The sequence below is a fragment of the Geospiza fortis genome, unplaced genomic scaffold, assembly GCF_000277835.1.
Source record: "Geospiza fortis unplaced genomic scaffold, GeoFor_1.0 scaffold217, whole genome shotgun sequence".
Taxonomy (NCBI): domain Eukaryota; kingdom Metazoa; phylum Chordata; class Aves; order Passeriformes; family Thraupidae; genus Geospiza; species Geospiza fortis.
In genome coordinates this window covers 1,382,911-1,403,918 of record NW_005054392.1, presented here as the reverse complement: position 1 = coordinate 1,403,918, position 21,008 = coordinate 1,382,911, and the positions used below count along the sequence as shown (strand labels likewise).

Sequence of the window (21,008 nt, the reverse complement as noted above, 5' to 3'; positions counted from 1 at the left end):
AACACTGGAGCAGTGGAACAGAGCAAGGCTTAAATTCACACCTGTAGATCCACAGAGAGATACCTTTGCTCTAACATCAACCAATTTCAATCCTCATATAAGAGACCTCGGAATCAGACAGCACTAACATGAAAACACTGTGCTTCTGGCAGTGCCAGATCCCACAACATAATTGTATCTCCCATCAGCCAAAAGAATGCATAGAGATATTCATTCAAGGTTAGACATCATTTTTATTCCTGGTTCAAGATACACAAGGGCATATACACGTGTTTGCTCTGAGAATAATCTTCCACAAGGAGGACCAGAGAGATAATCTGTTTGTCACTGGCTTTGGGTTTCATTTGAAAACATTTATTCTATACTTAGGCACAACGAAGAGGTAGAATTTGGCCCCTATTTACAAAAAGCATAATGAAGTAAAACTATTGCATCACAAAAACAATTAAAAAATCCAACTTTTTAATTAGAGATTAAAATCAAATACATTTAGCAGCCTACACACCCACCTAATTATTTCTGAGTAATCTTATCAAACCATCATCTTACATTTTTCTTGCAAATGTTAAGTTTCTACAGTACCATATATAAACAATGCAAGTAGTAGCACGTGTCCCAAGCATTCTTTTGAAGCAAAGAACATTTATTGAATTCATGCTAATCAGGAACGTGCTAATTTACGACAACTTCTAACATTACATCACAATGGCAGTAGATATCACTGAAAATGAGCACAAGTTATAGTATCCAGTTGTTTCTTTCTACAATTTGGAGAACAGAAGGTGATTCTACAGCAAACATCAATAAGCCTGCAGAGATAACATCAGCTTTCTGAAATCAGATTGGCAGCATAATTTACAAGTTTTAGATAGCAGATAAAAAAGATGTAAGGAAAATGCAGACTATGACGCATTCTTTGTATTAATAAGAGTTATTTTTCTTCTAGTGCTGCAGATATCCTGAGAAAGTCATTATTAGTTTTGCTAAGCTCACCTGGACTATTTAAAAGTAAACAAACTATAACAAAATAGAAAATAAACTTATTTTGCATTCTATTACATGTAGTTTGTGGTGCTCCCTATAAAAACTGCAGTCCCATGGAGCTGTAGATGCCCAACACTGAAGTAGCAACCTTCACTTTTGGGCTTAATAATATTTTTGCCTCTACTTTAAATTACCCTCCCTGAATCAGAGAAAATGGAGGCAGGCTTTATTATTATTATTGTTTTCTAAAAATATGTAGAACAGTTAAACTTTATTTATTAATACAGTTAAATAGAATTTAACTCTATCTGCAACTCTCAAAGTCAAGTATCTTATGATCTCATAACTCTACTTGTGTCTTTAAAAAAACATACTTAACTACAGATAAAAGACAAAGAATGAAAATTATGCAAGGAAGGAAAACAAAGCAATTTTTTCACATGGCTCTTCCCACAACAGAACTCAGCAAAGGCTAGTTACTGAGAGTTACTTAAATCAAATTAGTTTGCCATTCTACAAGTGGAAAGCTGCAAGAAAATATGCTTAGGATACCACAAATATCTTTCAAAATTAGCCATTAGCACATTTTTGCAATGCAAAGTCTTGTCAGCTAAGTAAAAACAACCAGTTACTGCATAAACTACTGAATTTCTATATTACCCAGTAAGCCTCACAATGTCAAATCACATCTTGACTGGAAAAAAATTTTAAAAAATTTTCAAATCTTGTAAATGCTTATGTAGCATTTTCCAAACATTTACATTCAAGGTAAAATAGCATCACCAACATCATGTCCAATATGCTGGAAAAAATAAGTCAGCTTGATATTTCAGGTCTTTATCATGAGCAGAATAGCCACGACTTTCTCTATGACATTAGCACTTTCAGCCAGTACTGAGTATTAATTCTGACAAAGTATTACCAGAAAATTCTATGAAGTGGCCAAACAATTAATACATTATCAAACCTGAAAAATGCATGACCATTGGCAGACACTATATTAGGAAACCATTATGTAAGATTTTTAATTTTGCCTCAAATCAAGAGTAAGGAAAAAAATGCACAGTAAACATACTTCTAAGTTCAGAAATAGATCATCTCTTTGAAATACACCCCCAAGTTTACTTTCTATTTTTTAGCTCAGAAATTAGACTGGTCAGATATTTCAGGGAAATACGTGTGTGGTGAAACCAAGCTACTCCATGAGAATTTTCCCACATGCACACTTTTTGAGTTTTCAGAAAATTTATTAATAAACTACTTTTAGAAGGTTTTTCTACGTATCAGTGAATAGAACATGTATGAACAAGTAAGCCCTTTCTAATTGGTATCCAACTGTATAGAAAAATAAAATAATGGCCTGTTACCACTTTAGTAACAAAAATCTGAACATACCTCCTTGTAAATAACATATAAAAAAGCACTTGAGACTAATACTGATATAATCTGTTAGAGAGGAAAATATACTGAAATGTTATGTCCAACATTAAAGCAACACATTGGAGATCCAGCTGGGCAAAGATTTCAATTATATTGATTTTTCAGTTTCCTTTACCTACAAGGTTTGCAAAGTTTTTTAGAATGCAACAGCAACCTGGTACTGCTTTTACAGCAGTGGATTTTTAGAATGCTTGAGTCTTAGGTGAGGGATGTGCAAAAAAAAAAGCATGGAAAATGTTTGCATTGAATATAATTAGGAGGCAATACACCCTTTAATTTACAACAGCAGTACCTGATCTGAGGAGAGGTAAAAGAAGGCAATTCAAGACAGGCAGACTCATAAAGAGTGGCTGTGCCCAGCTTTAGGCTAAGACCACATTTCTAAAACTCTGGATTATCCTGGAGGGAACAGAATTCTCTACAAGGTTCAATCAGGAACACAAAATGCTACAGCTGGGATTAGAAGACTAAAACTTTTCACTATCTCAGTGGCAAGCAAGAAAGTAGATGTCCTATCCAGTGAATTAGTATCTTGTTTGTATGGGAATTTTGCAACAAGACTATTTGCACAGCAAATCTAAAGATGTAAACACAAATAATAATGAAAATTAAATTCTGAATGAAGAAGTAGCATTTGACTAAATATTTTTTACAGTATCATGAAATACAATATAAGTGCTTAATACAATACCATACTAGCTTTTTTCACATCATCACATAGGTAGTGCCAAACTGTTAAAAACTACAGTACTTTAACACGTAAGCCTAATTTTATGACCCATCCTCTCTGGTTTGACTACCAGTTGCAGCTAAAATCCCTACTGACTATGCTCATACAGTCAGTCTCCAATAAGCCAAAATCCACACAAAACCAGCAAGTGCTGTTTTCATAATCATCAGTAAGAGGGAGGTGATTAAGGTCTGAATATTCAAGGACAGAAAATTCTTCTCCATAGCCTTTTCTAAAAGGAACCACCCATTTCTATGCATTATGAATGATATCTGAGTTTCTTTAAAACTGACTTCACTGCCAACTGCTATGAACATTTGCTTCTTCAAAAGGACCAAACAACTAAAAAACACAGAAAATTGTCTAGTAACACTCTTAAGTCTGGAAATCTCAAAGTACATGCTTCAATAGCCTTATTCAGTAAACCTTCCTACATGGTTTTTGCACACGTTTACGTGCCAATTATTAACTCAAGAATGGTGATACAGACAACCCTGGACACACCTTGTTCTCTCTGAGTGATTACTGGAACTTACTCTGAAAATTGTTTTGGTAAGAAAAGCTGATTTGCAGGAAGAGTCTTAATTGAAACCACATTTTCAACTGCTGAAGATCCTTTACATGTGTGAGTAGTAAACAAAGATGAAGTTTCCTTTATGTTCTGTACCAGAAGGAAAACAAATTTCCAATCAAGTACTGTTATCAAGGTACACTTGATGTAGTACGTTACAGATGTGCATTAGGTGGGCACTACACCCCAAATCTTGCAAGAACAGTAGAACAACCGTATTTCCTCTCTTCTTGTTGCTGTTTTTTATGCAGAGGCAGCCAAATTAGAAGCAAATACAATTTGTCAGAACATACATTGTATTAGATTGAACTGCTGGACACAATGCGTGAAAAGTCGCCACCAATTAATCAACATATATATTCAAAACTTGTGTTTTAAATTATTTCAAAAATGAAAAATTCCAGGAATATACTTGGAATCCTTATAGGAAAGAAACACCTGGTTGGCTTTAGCTAGGGCTCAGCTCACAACAGAAGTTCTTCAATTAGTAGCATGCATAACTCTGTTACATTCTCCTGAACAAGGAGAAGAGGTGACACACCTCATGGATACCTTCTCTGTATAGAGACAGTCACAAAACCCACCTCCCACTTTAAGGATAGGCTCATCCTTTTTTACTACAGAGGTGAACTATGCTTAAATGTGATTATCCATTAATGAAAACTCAAAGATGCAAGGAGTAGGAAAATGAAACCTATTCAAGGTCTTCACCTTAAAATACAACACCTCACAAAGTGAATCTTATTATGCTCTGTAGGTGCAGAGTGACAACCAGAAGTTGGTGAATGAATTCTCATGCCATTTCAAATTGCCACTAGGCAATTTGTCATACCAAAAGATGCTCAACACATATTTTGAAAGAAGCTCCAATTTTCTATATGTTGTTATTTGTAATATTAGCTGCAGCAGTCTGCTTCCTTTGACCAGTCAAGCTCTGAAAGGATTGCAGAAAGACCTGCATTATCAACATATGCCACTGCAACATCCTTCAGCTGATCTGTAAAAAACCCCAACCAATGAGGCACCAGAAGCTAGCACAGATGGACAGCTGGAGTAGAGACTGACTGAACAGGAAAAGGGGATGCGCAATCTTGAATCAAATGGGGATGCAGTATGCTGGAGTCAATCTTTGTATGAGATACAGAGTGTCAAGTTACATGGTCGAGTAAGAGCTTTCTGCAAAGGGACTGTCCAGCAAGCCAGAACAGAGCCCTGGGTCAAGTGAACAGGGGAGACACTTAAAAGAGTTCTTTTGAATTTGCCGTTTTGTCACTTGAATCTTTTTTCTTTGCCTGAGGAAGTAAAAACTGGAGAAACTGAGCCTTAATTGTGAGAGGAAAACATGAGAAAGGAACCTCTGCAATCCTTCACTGCATGCCATAAGATTGCAAAAAAAAACCCAAATACAAGTTTTCAGAAGCAGAGTTTTAAGAGAATTTGGCCAACAAGGAACAAGTCACTGTTCCTTACAGCCTCCAGTGAGCAAGAAGGCAAGCTAACAATGAGCATGCAGGCTCCATGAAGCTCTCATTTCATCTGGATCAAGGCAGCACATTGAGGCCAGCTCTGTATGCAACAGCAAACTACTGTGTGACAAGGGCAATGTCTGTGTTACATACCTATAGAAGCCCTCACTTCTCTGCACCTGCCTTCTGCTTTCCTAATGCTTTCCCAAGCCACCATCCTCTATCATTACTTTCTACAGGATCAACATGATCCATATCAAACTACAATGACCAAACTGCATCAGTATCACAATCTACTGCAGGGCATACTACAGACCACATACACCCAAAGTTAACTTAAAAGGCGTTATGTTAATAGAATTAATCATGTCAGGGAGGTTTGCTCTCACTGAAATTAGTGCTTCAACAACGAGAGTAACAAGGTGCGTATGAATCCATGGAAGTTTAATTGCTTCACACATAAAAATCTATCAACAAATTAGCAAAGGCTTTTTAAAGCAGTTGAAAAAGTATCCATGTATACCAAAATCAGATGGATAATGTATGTTCAAAACATAGATTTTTAAATTTTTTTTTTAAATGCACTTAGGATTTGCTAATTTGTCAAAACCAGCGATGAAGTCAAAGTACTGTGGTCTCCTCTTGGGAGATGGAGCCATCTCCCTCCTGCGCACCATGGCTGCTACTGGGGTTTTTGCATTCTCCTCCCAGCTCCTCTGGAAATGACAGGAACAGAAGGATTGGAGTAATACAAGCAGGGATCAATTTCCCTACTTTAGTCACTCATGTTTACTGCTGTACAGACAGCATCCTTGCTGATGTGAGCTTTCTGCCTGGACCAGAGGACTGATATTTTACTGCACAGTCCTTGGCAGAAGGACTGTTTCCCTTCCCGTGACCAACTGAAACTTCATTCAAGCATGTTGTTGTCTCGTGGCTCAATAGACCAAAATTACAGAAAAGCTCAGAGTGAAAACAGTTAACAGGACCTCTCTACTTAGGAATTAATTAGATTCAGTTGTTTTAGGATCCACATAACTGAGAAAGTAAGGGCACACTTAGGCCAAATCTCTTTTGGCAGAGACTCACCATAGTACTACGTCACACCCTGATTTTGCAATCTATATCCATTGCTGCCAAGCAGAGAGTAATGCTTCATTTAATCCACACCCTTGTATAATTTGGCTGAGAATACTTCCTTTAGCCTGAAGGCTCAGCAGTAATTACCCTAACATACACCAATTTCAAGTAAATATAAATGGTGTTCTTTAGATAAAGTTTTTGGAATCTTCAAAGATTGCTGTTATTGTGCTCTGTATTTAGTATAATTTTTAGAGAAATATTTTAATTAACTTACCTAGAAGAAATATGAGAAAGAACATATAAAAAAGGAACATGTGTATCTTTGATCTCAGTATAAACAATTCTAGCAAGTTTAACTAGAAAATACAAACTCTTCTGACATTTATAACATCTTATCAATCAGATAGAAGAAACTGGATAAGCAACCTTTTACAATAGAAGAACTAGACTGTCATTAATGTTAATGGTTATGTCTCTGTGTCTTTACTATTCTATTGGAACATTTTTGTGGTTAGATGAATCTATTTATACAACTTATGTTTTCAAATTAAAAAATCATTTTTACTATTAATTTTTTAAATGTAAACACCCAGCTCTTCTACCATAAGACAACGTCCTGTATTTATGCCTTGAGCCAGAACTCTGACCATTGTCCAATTATGTGGGAAGCACAGAAGGGTCACAGAGCTCTGAGGAAGCTCCTTCTTCTGCAGAATGGCCTGAGCTGCCTGTAGGCCATGATGAAAGCACAGGTGTGTCCTGATACTCTTGATTTTTATTTACTGCCAAAGTCAGCTTTGTAAGCTGGAACATCATGAGCCTTTGTAATCTATTTGCACTGAAGAAACTGAGTCACAGCTACTTCAAAATGTAAATGGTATAGCCAAATAGATTATAAAAGAATGAGGTATAAAAAATAACATCTTGTGACAGATATTCCTATTGTTTTAAAAGAAAACTAACTTTAAGAAAAATATCTGTAAGCTGTATTTTTCAGCTCTTCCATAGCGTTATAAGCAAATAATAATGAAAAAAAGTTTTATTTTCGTTCTTTCTCCCTTCTCTTACACATTTCCCTTAAGTCAAAGTGAGAGGTATGAATATCTTAAAATGAATGATCATTTTCCCCAGGGGAGTTCCCATTCAAATTAACAGACATATATAAAAAAGTACTTTAGACTTAATGCTCTTCTGCTTATGGTAAAAATACTTTAGGCAAACATCAGTGTAATTACATCAGTTGACACTTGCTGAGAGCTGATCTGTGGTGTTGAGCTGGTGATTTCTCTCTACTGAATTCTCCTACCATCGTTTAAAAAATAAAGAGAAAATCTGTTAACTGGATCTTAAACTTAATTAATTGTAATAAATACTCAGTGACTATGCAGTAATCTTTAGATAACGGCTTGTAATGACTGTAAAGGTATGTTTATCTTTGGTTAATAGGAGGAAAAAATCTCACAATAGAAGAATATACTCACAAACTACGTGCTAGTATTCTGCATTATTGTTATCTATAATTTAGGACCAAGCGGCGGTGGGGATGTTTAAGTAATTCAGTTTCCAAATGAAAGAAAGCATACATACTGGATCCAGTCACAGAGTTAAAAATCAATTACATCCTACAAATTACAGAAAATGTGAGAATTCTTCAAAGTAGCAATAACATATTTATTGCAATAACAGAAATCAACTCGCATTTCTACATTTAAGAATGTAAAAGAAAACACTAGGCAAAATTCTTAGTCTTTTGGCATCAGTGTCCCATTAGAATAATTAAATTAAAAAGATCACATTTTTAAAAAAATCCCCATAAAAATATAAGAACAGTTCTCTTGAGAATTTTTTAAAGTTTAAATTTCTGAAAAGTGTGTCAGGCAGAATTAGTTTTTCAGATATGTGACAGAGCAGGAAGACAGCAAACTGTGTAAGACCATAGAAAAATAACTGCAAAGTGAGAGACAAGTACTAGGCACTTATTTCTTTCATCTTGATGCACATTCCCCGTTTTCAAACACATGACACAATCTGCTAGCAGCAGATTGCAGCTTTCAGGAAGCTAACCACTCCACAAGCATTTATTCTCATGCATCACTTCCTATGTTGGCAGCGCCTCCATAGCACACACTGAAAGTGTTCTGCATTTCTGTCCAGTCCCAGACTCCATGGGTAGCAGACTGCTAATCAAAACGTATTTCGCCCACTGGACTGCCTGATCACCTCAAGGCCATTAGGAATATCCCTTAGTGAAGGGGGAACTTGCGTTTCTCCCTCTGTAGAAGAAGGAGGGAGTAGTAGTAGTAGCAAGAATAAACAGAAAAGATAAACAGATCAGGTAAACAATGAAAAGACTACTAAATAATTTTGCACAGACCTCGTAACATCACTTCATTATTTTCTCAATCAATAACACAAAGAAAGGTCTGCAGACTCACCAGTGCTAATGAAATTGAGAAACTTTGTGAAATTATTATACATTATTTTATTTATGAAAAAACTTACAAAAGGGAAATAGGTAAAGTAAAATTAGTTTCCTATCATTACCTATAACAGATTGTACTACACTGAAACCACTTTCAACTAATAGTGTGGATTCTGAACCACTTTTAGGTTTGTATTTAGTTCTCTTCACCATAACACATTTCTGCCCCAATTTGAAGATGATGTGGGGATAAAAAGAAAAATGTCAATAGAACTTAGACATTATGGCAAATTGCTACAGCATTTCCATAGCTCTGATCTGTGCAGCCCTGCTGGCTTAATTGCTTTCACCATCACAGCAAATCTAAATGAAGCTGCTGGGTGAGCTAATGAGGCAGCATACATTACAATTCAACAGGGAACAGATACACCCAATATTCTTTCAAAACAAAATTGAGTTCTTTTCTTATGTTTATATTCTTGGCAAGAAGTCTTTTACACACTCAAGATATTTTTCTTAAAAACAGGAGTGAAATATCTTCCTATCCAATGTTAAAATATGATTTGTTAAAATAAGAGTATTAATACTAATATGCTAGGATTAAAAAAAGTATGTATTCAGTGATCTGTGTGCCATTCAACTTGCCTGCAGGGACTGGATCTCAGTAACAGATTTCTCCAATGGGCAGTCCCTCTAAACAAAAATATTCCCCCACCCAAGGTCAAAATTACGTATTTTCAGCACAGTAAAGCAGGGAAGATGGCAATGCTGCCACCTGTACCACATGGCTTCTTTTAGTCATCTTCTGTCTTTCAATCACCTCTTTCACAAGATACTACAAATACTGTAGTTTATCCTATACTTGGACTATATAGTACACATACATGCACTCTTCTATTAATATACACTGCTGTTTTTTAGCATCCCTTTGGAATATTTTGTTGATTATTAGTCTCAATTTAGAAAAAATGAGTTATTAGAAAAATGAAATTCAATAAAATTGTTCATTTGATACATGTTCATCTACAGCTTGTGTAAGTCTTCTTTCCCCTAAGAGTTTCTCAGTAAGAGATGAAAAGAATAAGGCCACACTGAAGAAGCTTTCTGCAGACATTCTTCCTTGAGTGGCACAAAATTATGTGAAAGGCATATACCCACCAAAAAAACCAAACAAGTCCACAATTCCTTCAGGGCTGTTGCAGTACTGAAGGATAGATGGGGATAGAGTTGGGGAGAAAGTATGAAATATTGGTGGGGGGGATCAATGATTTAACATACATATGAGACTGCAACTTTTGACATGTATTTCTGCAGCATCTCTGCACAATGTCAATTTTGCTACTTGGTGTAGCAAAATTGTACCTCCTTTTTCTGATTCTAAAAAAAACCCAAGAATAAAAAAAATTTTTTAAGAACATTTAACTGACACATTAATATTTCTGATATCTCTGATGTAGAAATCTACTTCACCATTTGCTTAAGATTGAAAGCAGTTTTAAATAGTCTATCAAATGTAACAGAGGACTTAAATGTGAAGTCAGTTTTGTTAATTTTTTTAGAGAGCAATAAAGAGTGCTTTGAAGCTTTCCATTTATATAGGTGGAAAACACCTTTGACTGTCAGTTGTGTTAATAGAGAGAAAATTTCTAATTGTTCTCAACCCTGCCAAAATGTTGTGTTTTTTGTTTTTGAGATTTTCTTTAAAGATACAAGAACCATCACGTTTCTAGCACATACGTAATTAATTTTTAAGAGCAAGTTTAATTAACTGGTTTTATTGAAGTCCAAATTTCAATGAACAGGTCTGTGTAGTATTTATAGTCAAGCTTCAATCTCCTACATAATTAACAATTAGGGTCATCGTTAATTACAATGACTTGAAACCTAAAACTTATTTTAGAAAGCATGTCCTGAACATAATGGTAGTTACTGAAGAATCACTGTTGAATAAAGCCCAAAGATGCCAGATATTTCTTTCATGGCATGCCACAGACCTCCAAAACAGTGTCTCATAGGAAGGTGATTTCACTGTCCAAAGATGCTCACAGTCTTAAGGAGGAAAGGCAAACAAAATTTTCCAGAGGGGATTTTAGTGTCTGTCAGCTAGAATGAGCAATTGAAAATATGGAGGTTTTGCTACTTCCCTATTTGTTAAAAAAATAACAACTAGGAAATGGGTCATCCTGGAAGAAGTTATGAAAGAGGAGGATATGAGAAGAGACAGGAAAGTTTAAGACCAAGTTCTGGATAACTCTACCGTGCAGTGATGCAGAAGAGCACTACAGGCCAGGTATGATAAAACTGGCACTAAGCATGAGCATAGCCAGAGCTATACAGCACAGGCAAGGTAAAACCTCAATTCTGACTATCAAAGACAGATCTTAATCAAATTGAATTACCAAAGAAGGAAAAAAAAAAAAAGGAAAGCAAAGGAAGAAGAAAAGAAGTTCAGCAACCTTAAATATTACATACCTCTAGGGACAGATTCCTTACAGTACTAAACACCCATAAGACTTCATGACTCTAAACTACAAATGTAAAACCCAAAGGGGATGACTTTCTCCAAAGACAAACATCTAGCAGACTTTTCAAAATTACTGACATTGTTATGAGCACAGCTACAACCATACTGAGGCAGACACAAAAATTATCCTGATGTGGTAAAATGAGTCACAATCCTGACGAAAAATTTCAGCAAACAGGCTGTCATGACAGACAGTAAGAAAACCTAAGTTCCATGCCTTTCCCTCAAATTTAAAACAATCTTTGTGAGAGGAAGGCACAAATTTTCTTTAATTAATTCTGTTAAATCTGATGAAATGTCTTTAATGAAGTGCTTTATACGCAACACATAAAATAAGTGGATCCATGTTGTACCTGCTTTGTTGCACTTATTTGCTAACTACCATTTGACAAAATTCATTATGTTTCTCTAGTAATTCTAACCATGCTCTTGACCAAACTATCTCGTGCACAGCGCTGCACAGAATCAATGGCAAAGTAGTAGATGTTGTTAACTTTGACTATGGCAAGACTTTCAACACTGTCCCCCATAACACTCCCACAGATGAAGAGCTCAAGTGTGCACTGTGTAAAATAGACAGTGCAGCAGACTGGAAGTTGGTTGAGCTGGAGAGTTTAGAGGCTTGTGACCACTGACATGAAATCTCACTGGAGACTTTAGACCAGTGGTGCACTCCACAGGTCAATACTGGTGTCCACACTTGAACTTCTCCATTAATGACCTGGATGACAGGACTGAGGGCATCCTCAATGAATTTGCAGATGATAAAAATCTGGGAGGAGGAGCTGATATAGCAGAGGAACATGCTGCCATTCAGAGGCGCCTTGACAACACACACCAATGGGCCAAAAAGAACCCCTGGAAGTTCAACAATGGGAAATGCCAAGTCCTGAACTAGGAGAGAAATAATCCCATGTACCAAAGCAGACTGAAATACACAAAATATAATTTAAAGATAATTAAAAATCCTTTCCTGTGAGAACAGTCAAATATTGTAATAGGTTGTCCAGAGATGTTTTAGAGTCTCCATCCTTAGAGATATTCAAAACCCAAATGGATACAGTCACTGAGCTCTAGGTGAATCCACTTTAAGGAGGAGGATTGGGCTCCATGGTCAGTAATATCATGATCTTTACTCATCTCACATAAAGAATATTCTGTCATTGAGAAAGACACTGAAGCTCTCTATCAGATAATTAAATAATTAATTACTTTATTTAGAGCAAACTGGTTGGAAACAAAGGCAGTCCTGCTTTGGCATCCATGAGCTAATGTTCTTGAGGGAAGTGGGGAAATATCAGAATAAATAGCAGAATAAGACTGGGGCTTTGTTAAAGCCTATAAATCTCTGAAATATGCACTTGAAGAAAAGCCAAAACACATGGTATGTCAGGGTATACAGAACCCATTTGTCAAAATGAACACACATATTTAAAAGCCATAGCAGTGAATATTACTTTTATTTGAAGTATTATATTACAAAGTCACAAACAGCTAATTCTGTAAATGTATCTGGATATGAAAAGATTTAAATGTCAGGAAAGATCTGCTGTATTACTGCTTCTGCCCATAGAGCACATAGATGGATACACTGTTTTTCCACTGTTTCCTACCTCAGGCAAGACTGAGACAATTAAACTGTCTTTTAAAAAGAAAGGGCTGCATATATTCAGGCTGCTACACTCCCCATACTACAAGATATCAGCCACCAAACTATTAGAGCATGCACATACACCAAGTTACATGGCTAGATATACTGCTAACAGACCTTTACACATGTAAATGGGAATTCTGCATTTTGCTTTAAGAAGCACTAAATGCACAGTAAAAGGTGACAGAATTGAACTGTCAACATAACCTTCAGGAATATGTAACCATCTGCTGGATCTCTAGTACAGGCAATTGTTAACACTGCAACATCCCACTTAAAATAAGTACAAAATGAAAATATATTTTGTATATAAAACCAACACAGAAAAAAAAATGTTCTGTCCTCACAGCACAATCAATAAATCACTAGAAACATTTAAGTACAGATTTTTTATTATTCAAAAGCAAAATTTATCTGGCAGTTAGGCATTATGAACACCAGCACTTATCTTCACAGTATATAACCAATGGGGAATGATGAAATAGATAAGTAAAACTTTTTCATGTTTCACTGAAAACAAGTCTACCACAATAGAACAACCTGGAGACCCACAAAATGACAGAGAAGTAATTCACAATTTTAAAACATTTTCTTACAGAAAAATCTATTTCAATTGTGGCCCATTAGTATTTTTATGGTTGTTTTCCCTTAAAAATCTTCCTGCTCTTTACTATACCTTCTATTTTACTATGCTTCCCTAGTATAAAGACTTTCCTGTACCTGTGGATCATCCTGGAAGCATTGGTCACCTTTGGAAACAAAAACACTGAAAGTGCTCATACACAGCTGTAACATACACCTATGTTCGCTCATGCTATTTAGGAAGTCCCCATCAACAGTTTTATCTGTGCTTCTGCATAAAGTAAAATTCAAGACAATAAAATTCCTTGGTTTGAGCAATACTAGGAATAGCCATGTAGAACAAGTTAAAAGCATATGTTAAGGTTTGTTAAAGGGTTAGTCCACTTAAGTATTCACAATATGTAAGCATATGCATTCTACTGCCTCTGTGAGATTTACACACAGTGGAAATAACATGCATCCATTGAGCAACACATGAATATTATTATGGCTCCAAGCTCTTTTGTTTAGGTAGAAAATAAAAATACTGAAGTTAATTGGTGTATGGCCATTTTCATTGTGAATTAGTGACTAAAAGTGATTCTGAGACCAGTGGTCTATCTTTCAGACCATGCTAAGGACCATTTCCCCAGCTGCTGAGAAAAAGTAATCATAACTTCATTTGCGAAAAAAATTGTCTGCCTTTAGGAGATAATTCTATATAATTATAGAGATTATTCCTATCTTTACTATCTACATTTTAAATCTCTATTACGTGTTTTTATTTCATTATATATTCCACCCTCCCTCTGGAATTCTTTTTACTCTTCTCAAGGACACAAAACAAAAACACTTTGAAATTAAGGTGCCAATTTTCTGTCTTATTTTACAGGTGCCCAGAAAAAATGGCATGAAATTATAAATTTTATTATTAAATACTGTGATTATCAATGAAACAGATATTATTAGCAAAGTAAGCATCACAAATGTACATAATTGCATTGCTTACCTTTTTCTCCAAATCTTCCAATACAAAATATATTTACGGAAAAAAAAATCTAAAAATAGATTAAAACCAACTGCAAATAGACTATCAAGCACTAAGGTTTTGTAGTAGTATATCTGCTTTTAAATTCTATTCTTTTTGAGTGCCAATGTTTAAGATACTTCAGTAAGCATTAAAATATTATCAAAATATTAAATTAAGAAAAGCTGGCAATCTCATCCTCTTCTATGAACTTACAACACTAATAAATAGGTGTACAGCATAAATAAAGAAAATTTTTACAAAGAAACGTGCATCAGCATTGGACTGTATCACACTGGGCTTAAAAAAACAGTATCACATATAACAAAACTCCATTAGTCCCTGAAAGAGCTGCACAGCAAAATGTTAAAAGACAGAAAATAAAAAAATCCTCATAGAAGTTATCACCCCTTCTGTACAAAGAGTGAAGAAATACAGAAACTCACCACTTTCAGCAGTGAAAGAATACAGAGGATTCAGTGGAAGACTCAGAGCACCCGACAGCCTTAGCTTGGAGTGTGGTGACAGAGATGATGGCGCAGGAAGCAAGAGATTTGAGCTCGCCTGTAATAGGAAGACAAATCAGAAAGTGAAGTGCAATTTCCTGGGTCATTTACTGATGCAATAGCTAGAAGAGAAATATTTGTTTACTGTAAATAAGTATTAAATTCCAGAAAAAAAAATTAAAAGCCAAGTACATGAAGACTAGCAACTTCAATATTTATTTTTTCTTAGTATTTGGAGATACAGACTTGGAGAAATTACTGGCACAGCAATAAACTGAATTGTGTGTTTATATATGGACACTAACTCTCAAGCAGTGCAAACAATGGAACAGAATTGTTTGAACCAGCATTTTGTTGCATCTTCGTGTATAAAAATAACAAGACGTACATATGCTCATAAACTTAGAAATGTAAAATAACTTCTCATTTTTGAGTACTCAAGCTACACTACGAAGAGATACTCACCACTACAGGAAAAAAAAATCTTAAACCAATCCTAGCACAGAACTGATTTCTGTAAAGCAATAAGCACCAAAATCCCAGGCACTTCCTACATGTAAATTACACATAATCTCCATAGTAACAAAGATAATGTAGTTAAAATCCATTTTCCTATGGACTTTCTTTAAGTAAATATATATATATACACGCATATACAACTAATACAAAACAAAAGCCCTTTCCAAACTTTACTCTTGTAATATTATCCAATACATTCCATGAAAAAAAAATTAACGATCTCAAGTTTTTGGTTGATCCAATTGAGAATTTTACTGTTTGCTAAATATATTTTCACTGCCTTAATACACCAAAGCCAAGGCAGAAGAAAAACAGGCCTTGAATAAAATATTTGTAACTTTCCTCAAGCAAGATATTAATATGCTAAAATTCATGAGAGTTATGTAAATTAGATAACATAATTCTTGACCCTTTCAAAAGTCAAGCCTATTTCATCATATAGAATAAAAGTATATCGTCACTCAATCCAACTCAAATCTCCCAATCCGTAAAGCACTACCTTTGGCCTCAGTAAACTCCAGATCAGAACATTAAACTTCAGTGGTGGGCCAGTGACATTTTGCAAATTTTCAAACTTGCAAACTTTCAAACTACTGGCTTATAAATTCTGTTTAAAGAAAGGAGACAATCACCGATTCACTTTGGTTTAGCTATCTCAAAAATGACATTTTAAATAACTATTATTTCTGTAATTCAATAAATATTATTCAATTCAATAATGCATAGTATTTGGGTATTGGCAGGGGTATTGAAATGCAGGAAATAGAGCACTAAAAATGTGTGTTCAATTGCTTGACTGGGCTAAAGGGTATCTGCCACCAACTGCTCTGCACCACTACATCTGACCTTCATCTTAACGTGTCTGGTTTTTGTGCAGGAATATGGATTTAATTCTAATGTGGAAAGTTTATAGCAAAAATTATCTTTGACTAACAAGGAATCTTGCAGCAAAAGTACACAATTGTGAAGACTACACTCCAAAGTTGACAAAGAAAAGTAAGACAGGAAATTAGATTGATTATTGAACATGATTTTTAAAAAAGCATTAAACCTGCTAGATTTTACTACAGTGTACAAATTTAAATGAATGCTAGTAAACAGTAGTTGGGAAATGTTATCAGAACGGAGGCCTGTTTTTCTGAACAACTGCAACAATAAAATCAATCTGATTTTCTTACATTTACATATGCAAGCAAGTCAGCTTCATTAATATAACGTTTTCTCTGATACAAAAGAATGGTAGAAAGCCATTAGCTTACATATTTACTCAATACAGAAAAAATAATCTGTTCTGAAAATGTTTTGATCTCAGCTTCCCAGTGTTTCATCTTCTTTAATCCGCTGTAAACTCTAGGGAGAGCCTTTTTCCCTAGATAAATGAGAAGACCTCCCCTTTGCATAAATTTCTTGCTAAGTGCACACTACACCACAAGACAAACAGAGGCTTTCCAGTCAAATACTTTGATGGAAGTCTCTTTCAAATTTGCTATCAAAAATTAGATTTCAGATAACACCAGGAAATGAAGACAGGTTGAATATACTGGCCTTTGGAAATCAAGCTAAACAGGACAGAGCAAACTACTGAAAACTAACACTTAATAGATGCCTCCCCAGTTCATCCTGGAAGGAAGAAATATGAAGCTAAGCTTGTCTTGATTCTGGTCATTGAATAAATTATATAAGAGATTTGGAAGTCTATGTAAATTATTCCTGTATAACACTTAATTCATTTCTCTTTATTTTCCTGCTGTATTATGCAAACACTCTTACTATACATGCCAGAAGAGAGGGCTGAATGTGCAGTCCTGAGGATTTAAGAAAATCACCTGTTCTAAAATGCTGCCTAAGGTCCATTAGAATACTTCCTTTCTGTCCAAGGCCTTAAAAACAAGAGGAAAACATTTTTAATAAAAGAGATATTAAAAATTAAGTTTTAAGTAGTAGTTTTAAGTTAAGTTTTAAGTAGTACAGAAAGTGATTTATACCCCCCCTTGATGGCAGTGAAGCTGAATTCAGGTGAGCAATAAAAGACTGCCCATCCAAAGCAGAGACAAAACCAGAATTTTAATGACCTTTCTGCCACTAACTCTTAAGTATTATTTAAATCTCTAAGAGGCCCTAGGAGGAAAAAAGGTACAACATTGTAACAGAAATGGGAAGCACTCAGCTAATAAGTGAGGAATTGTGATTCAAGCCCAACTGCTTCCAGGTGAAGTACACTATTCTATGAAAAACAATTAATTCTCCTACAACAGGCAGACATAAGACTATTCACAGAACAAAATTACTTTTTTTTTAAATGCAGGCTGTGGGAAATCATTGCTAAATACCTTTACAACAATGAGCAAAGCTGGCTAAGATAGCCAACCATGAATTTACTTATTTTTCACAACAGGTTCTGCTTTCTTCATGCATGAACCACACACAGCTTTATCAGAGACAGAGTTTACTACTACAGTAAATTGAGTAAAACCAAGAGTTAAAATATTCTTATTGTTTCCATCACAATAAAGATACCTATGTAATTTTTGCCAGGCTTAAATAAAGATGATTTGCATTTTCTTTTCTGTGTTAGGGCAGCTCTATGCAAATTATGCAAATACACACTTTCAGTGAAACTAGTTTTCACATTAAAAGTGAATTGCACGAGACAAAAAATAGAATGTTCTAAGACTTGACAATGTGGCAAAAGCATATACTGAGAGATACAGCAGCCAACCTGTAACTGATTCCAAGTCTAGTACTACAGAGTATTTACAGATGCTATTTTTAAGTGCTACAAAGGTGCCAGACATCTAAAAGGCGAATTTCAGAGCTACAATACTACATCTTCAAAGAAAGCTCTTCCCTCCATACCTACACAACATATATCATCCCCTTGTTATGGACAGTTACAAACTGGGTTTTTTTACTGCTAGATGGAAGGGAAACTAAAAAAATATAAATAATAACATTGAATGAAAAACTCTTATGAGCACTTCCAAGAGCCAGAGATGAGTTAAATGTTTTCCTATGAAAAACCTCCATTAACAAAATCATGCATTAGTATTAGTTCCTTGAGGTAGAGACAAATAACTGCTGCAAAGATTCGCTACTCTGTAATTTCTCTATGTGGTAATGAAGCTAATTCTGCATTGTGGTTTCATACAGAAATTAATTTTTACCTTTTCTATCAAAAGGTCTTAGCTTTTGTGAATTGCTAAAGCTTTAGCACAATAATCAACTCTTGGTTCTAATTTCTGGGCTAAGAATGGCAATGCTGCAGAAGAGAAGAAACTTAATCTATCATTTGTTAAGGTTCACGTTTAGGTAAAAAGAAGAAAAACAGAAAAATAAAAAAACTATTGGTTCTAACAGGACCTGGAAAGGGGGCATGGGTCATAAGACAAAGAATCCAAGCTTACCAGGATCAGAGTATTCTCTATCTAGCTTAACCCAAACTTAATGTATTGACAGTACATTTTCCAATCTGTATCTATCTATGTCACAGAACTCTAGAACGCTAAACTCTACACTTTAAAGTTAGAATTAAATCCAGTAGCTGTTAAATTTTAAAGTTCTAAAGTTTTAAATTTTTAAGTTTTAAATCCAGTAGGCTGTTAAATTGACACACGTGAAAACCAGAGACGCCCACGTTGGCAGATTAGCTGTTTGTCTGTTCCAGCACCTTTGTCTCATAAAACATGACTCCAGGTGTGACCTTAGGCCAGGTCTACTGGTGTGCTGCCACCATGCTTGTCCCAACATGGTATTTCCCATATGTCTGTGACAAGGGCATGCAAACATGTCCCAAAGACCAGAATTAATCTGCACTTGAATGCCTTGTGAAGTTTCGGGTGCCGCAACGTTAAGAAAGACATTAAACTATTAGAGAGTGTCCAAAGGACAGAAACAAATATGGTGAAGGGCCAGGAGGGGAAGCTGTACCAGGAGTGGCTGAGGTCACTTGGTCTGTTCAGTCTGAGAAGGGGAGACTGAGGAGAGACCTCACTGCAGTTACAGCCTCCTCACGAGGGGAAGAGAAAGTGCACACGTTAATCTCTTCTCTGTGGTGACCAGTGACAGGGCCCAAGGCAACGGCCTCAAGTTGTATCAGGGAAAGTTTAGGTTGAGTATCAGGAAAAGTTTTTTTCACTCAGAGGGTGACCCTGCTCCCCAGGGCAGTGGTCACAGCACCAGCCTGACAGAGTTCAAGAAGCGTTTGGACACTGCTCTCAGGCACAGGGTGTGACTCTTGGGGTTGGTACTGTGCAATGCCAGGAGCTGGACTTGATCTCTGGGGGTTCCTTCCAATTCAACATATTCTATGATTCTGTGAAATACATACATGGTAACACCTGTGTTCTCATCTGGATTTCTAATGTTCCAACTCGACCACAGTGCAGCAAGCCACCCTACGTGTGGTTTCGTCTTTCTCCATTTTCACCTGTCTGTTCCCAGAAATATTAGCACATTCTCACACATGTGGCTGAGTGGCAACTTTTAAGAGTTCTACTTTGACAAACACCTTAGCAAACTATTCATGTGAGCGTGCATTCGAATAAGCCTTCCAGCAAAGCCAGTACTTACATATATGCATCATTTTTCATATGAGAAAGGGAATTGCATACACATTAAAAACTAATTCCCAATTACAAATTAATAGAAATTTAAAGTTTTATGTGTTATATTTTACTCTGGGGTTGTCCAAAATGTGATAAATCAGGCAGGCAATACTGCAGCCACGTGCAAAAACTTATCCCATCCCTGCTTGAAAAGCATCTACTGCTGTCACCGGAGTCTCATGTTGGATCACTGAAAAGATTAGCATCAAGACTCCTTTCAAAGAAATCTCCTCCCCCATATCTCAGTGGTTCATAAAGTCCTGCAAGGAAGGACTCTGTGTTTATAATCACTACTGCTATGTGACAGATATCAAACTGGATGTGCATTCTTTCAACCAGCATCCTGTACTGTTTGGAAACTCACACAGGGAGAAAACTCAGATGAACTTTTTGACATCTCCCACATGGGTAGAGGGGTCAGAGGATGCTGTCAAAAACACTGATCATTACTCTGCTTACAGTGGAGTTACTCATCCCAAGCCAGTCAATGGAAATCTAGGGTTACAAAACTCCACTGGCTGAAAGTTATTCTTTCAAACACAGTTGTAGGCTTATCTATTTCATCTAGTCACACAGTAACATGGAACTTGTAGATGCTTCTGCTAAACCAGATTTGTCTTCCACAGTCCAGAAGCACTGGTTAATCTGGGACTAAACAGTTGCAATGATAAAGGCTCTCAAATTCTCTAGCTCCATCATTTTCTTCATATGGCCAGACATCCAGAACAGTAAAAATTTATCCTGGAGTATCTTCCTGGAGTACTTGTCCCAGACACAAGGCTACATACTCCATTCTCTCCATGTTGTGCCTTTCTCTGATAAAGAACTTGACAGCACCAGCGCTCACTTTGTAGGTGAGCAGAACAGAATGAGCAGAAAGTAGAAATAAGGTTTGCTTCCTTGTGTCAGGCCACATGTAA

The 21,008-nt window shown here is 35.9% G+C and overlaps 1 protein-coding gene across 2 annotated transcripts in view; it reads right to left on the bottom strand.

Annotated features, from left to right (window-relative positions):
• AHI1 (Abelson helper integration site 1) overlaps positions 1 to 21,008 on the bottom strand; it is an 84,740-nt gene that overhangs the window by 30,931 nt on the left and 32,801 nt on the right. For both annotated transcript variants that reach the window (XM_031060853.1, XM_031060854.1), the window contains exon 19: positions 14,906 to 15,023. In XM_031060853.1, the coding sequence (XP_030916713.1) occupies positions 14,906 to 15,023 (118 nt within the window). The remainder of the gene's footprint in view (positions 1 to 14,905; positions 15,024 to 21,008) is intronic.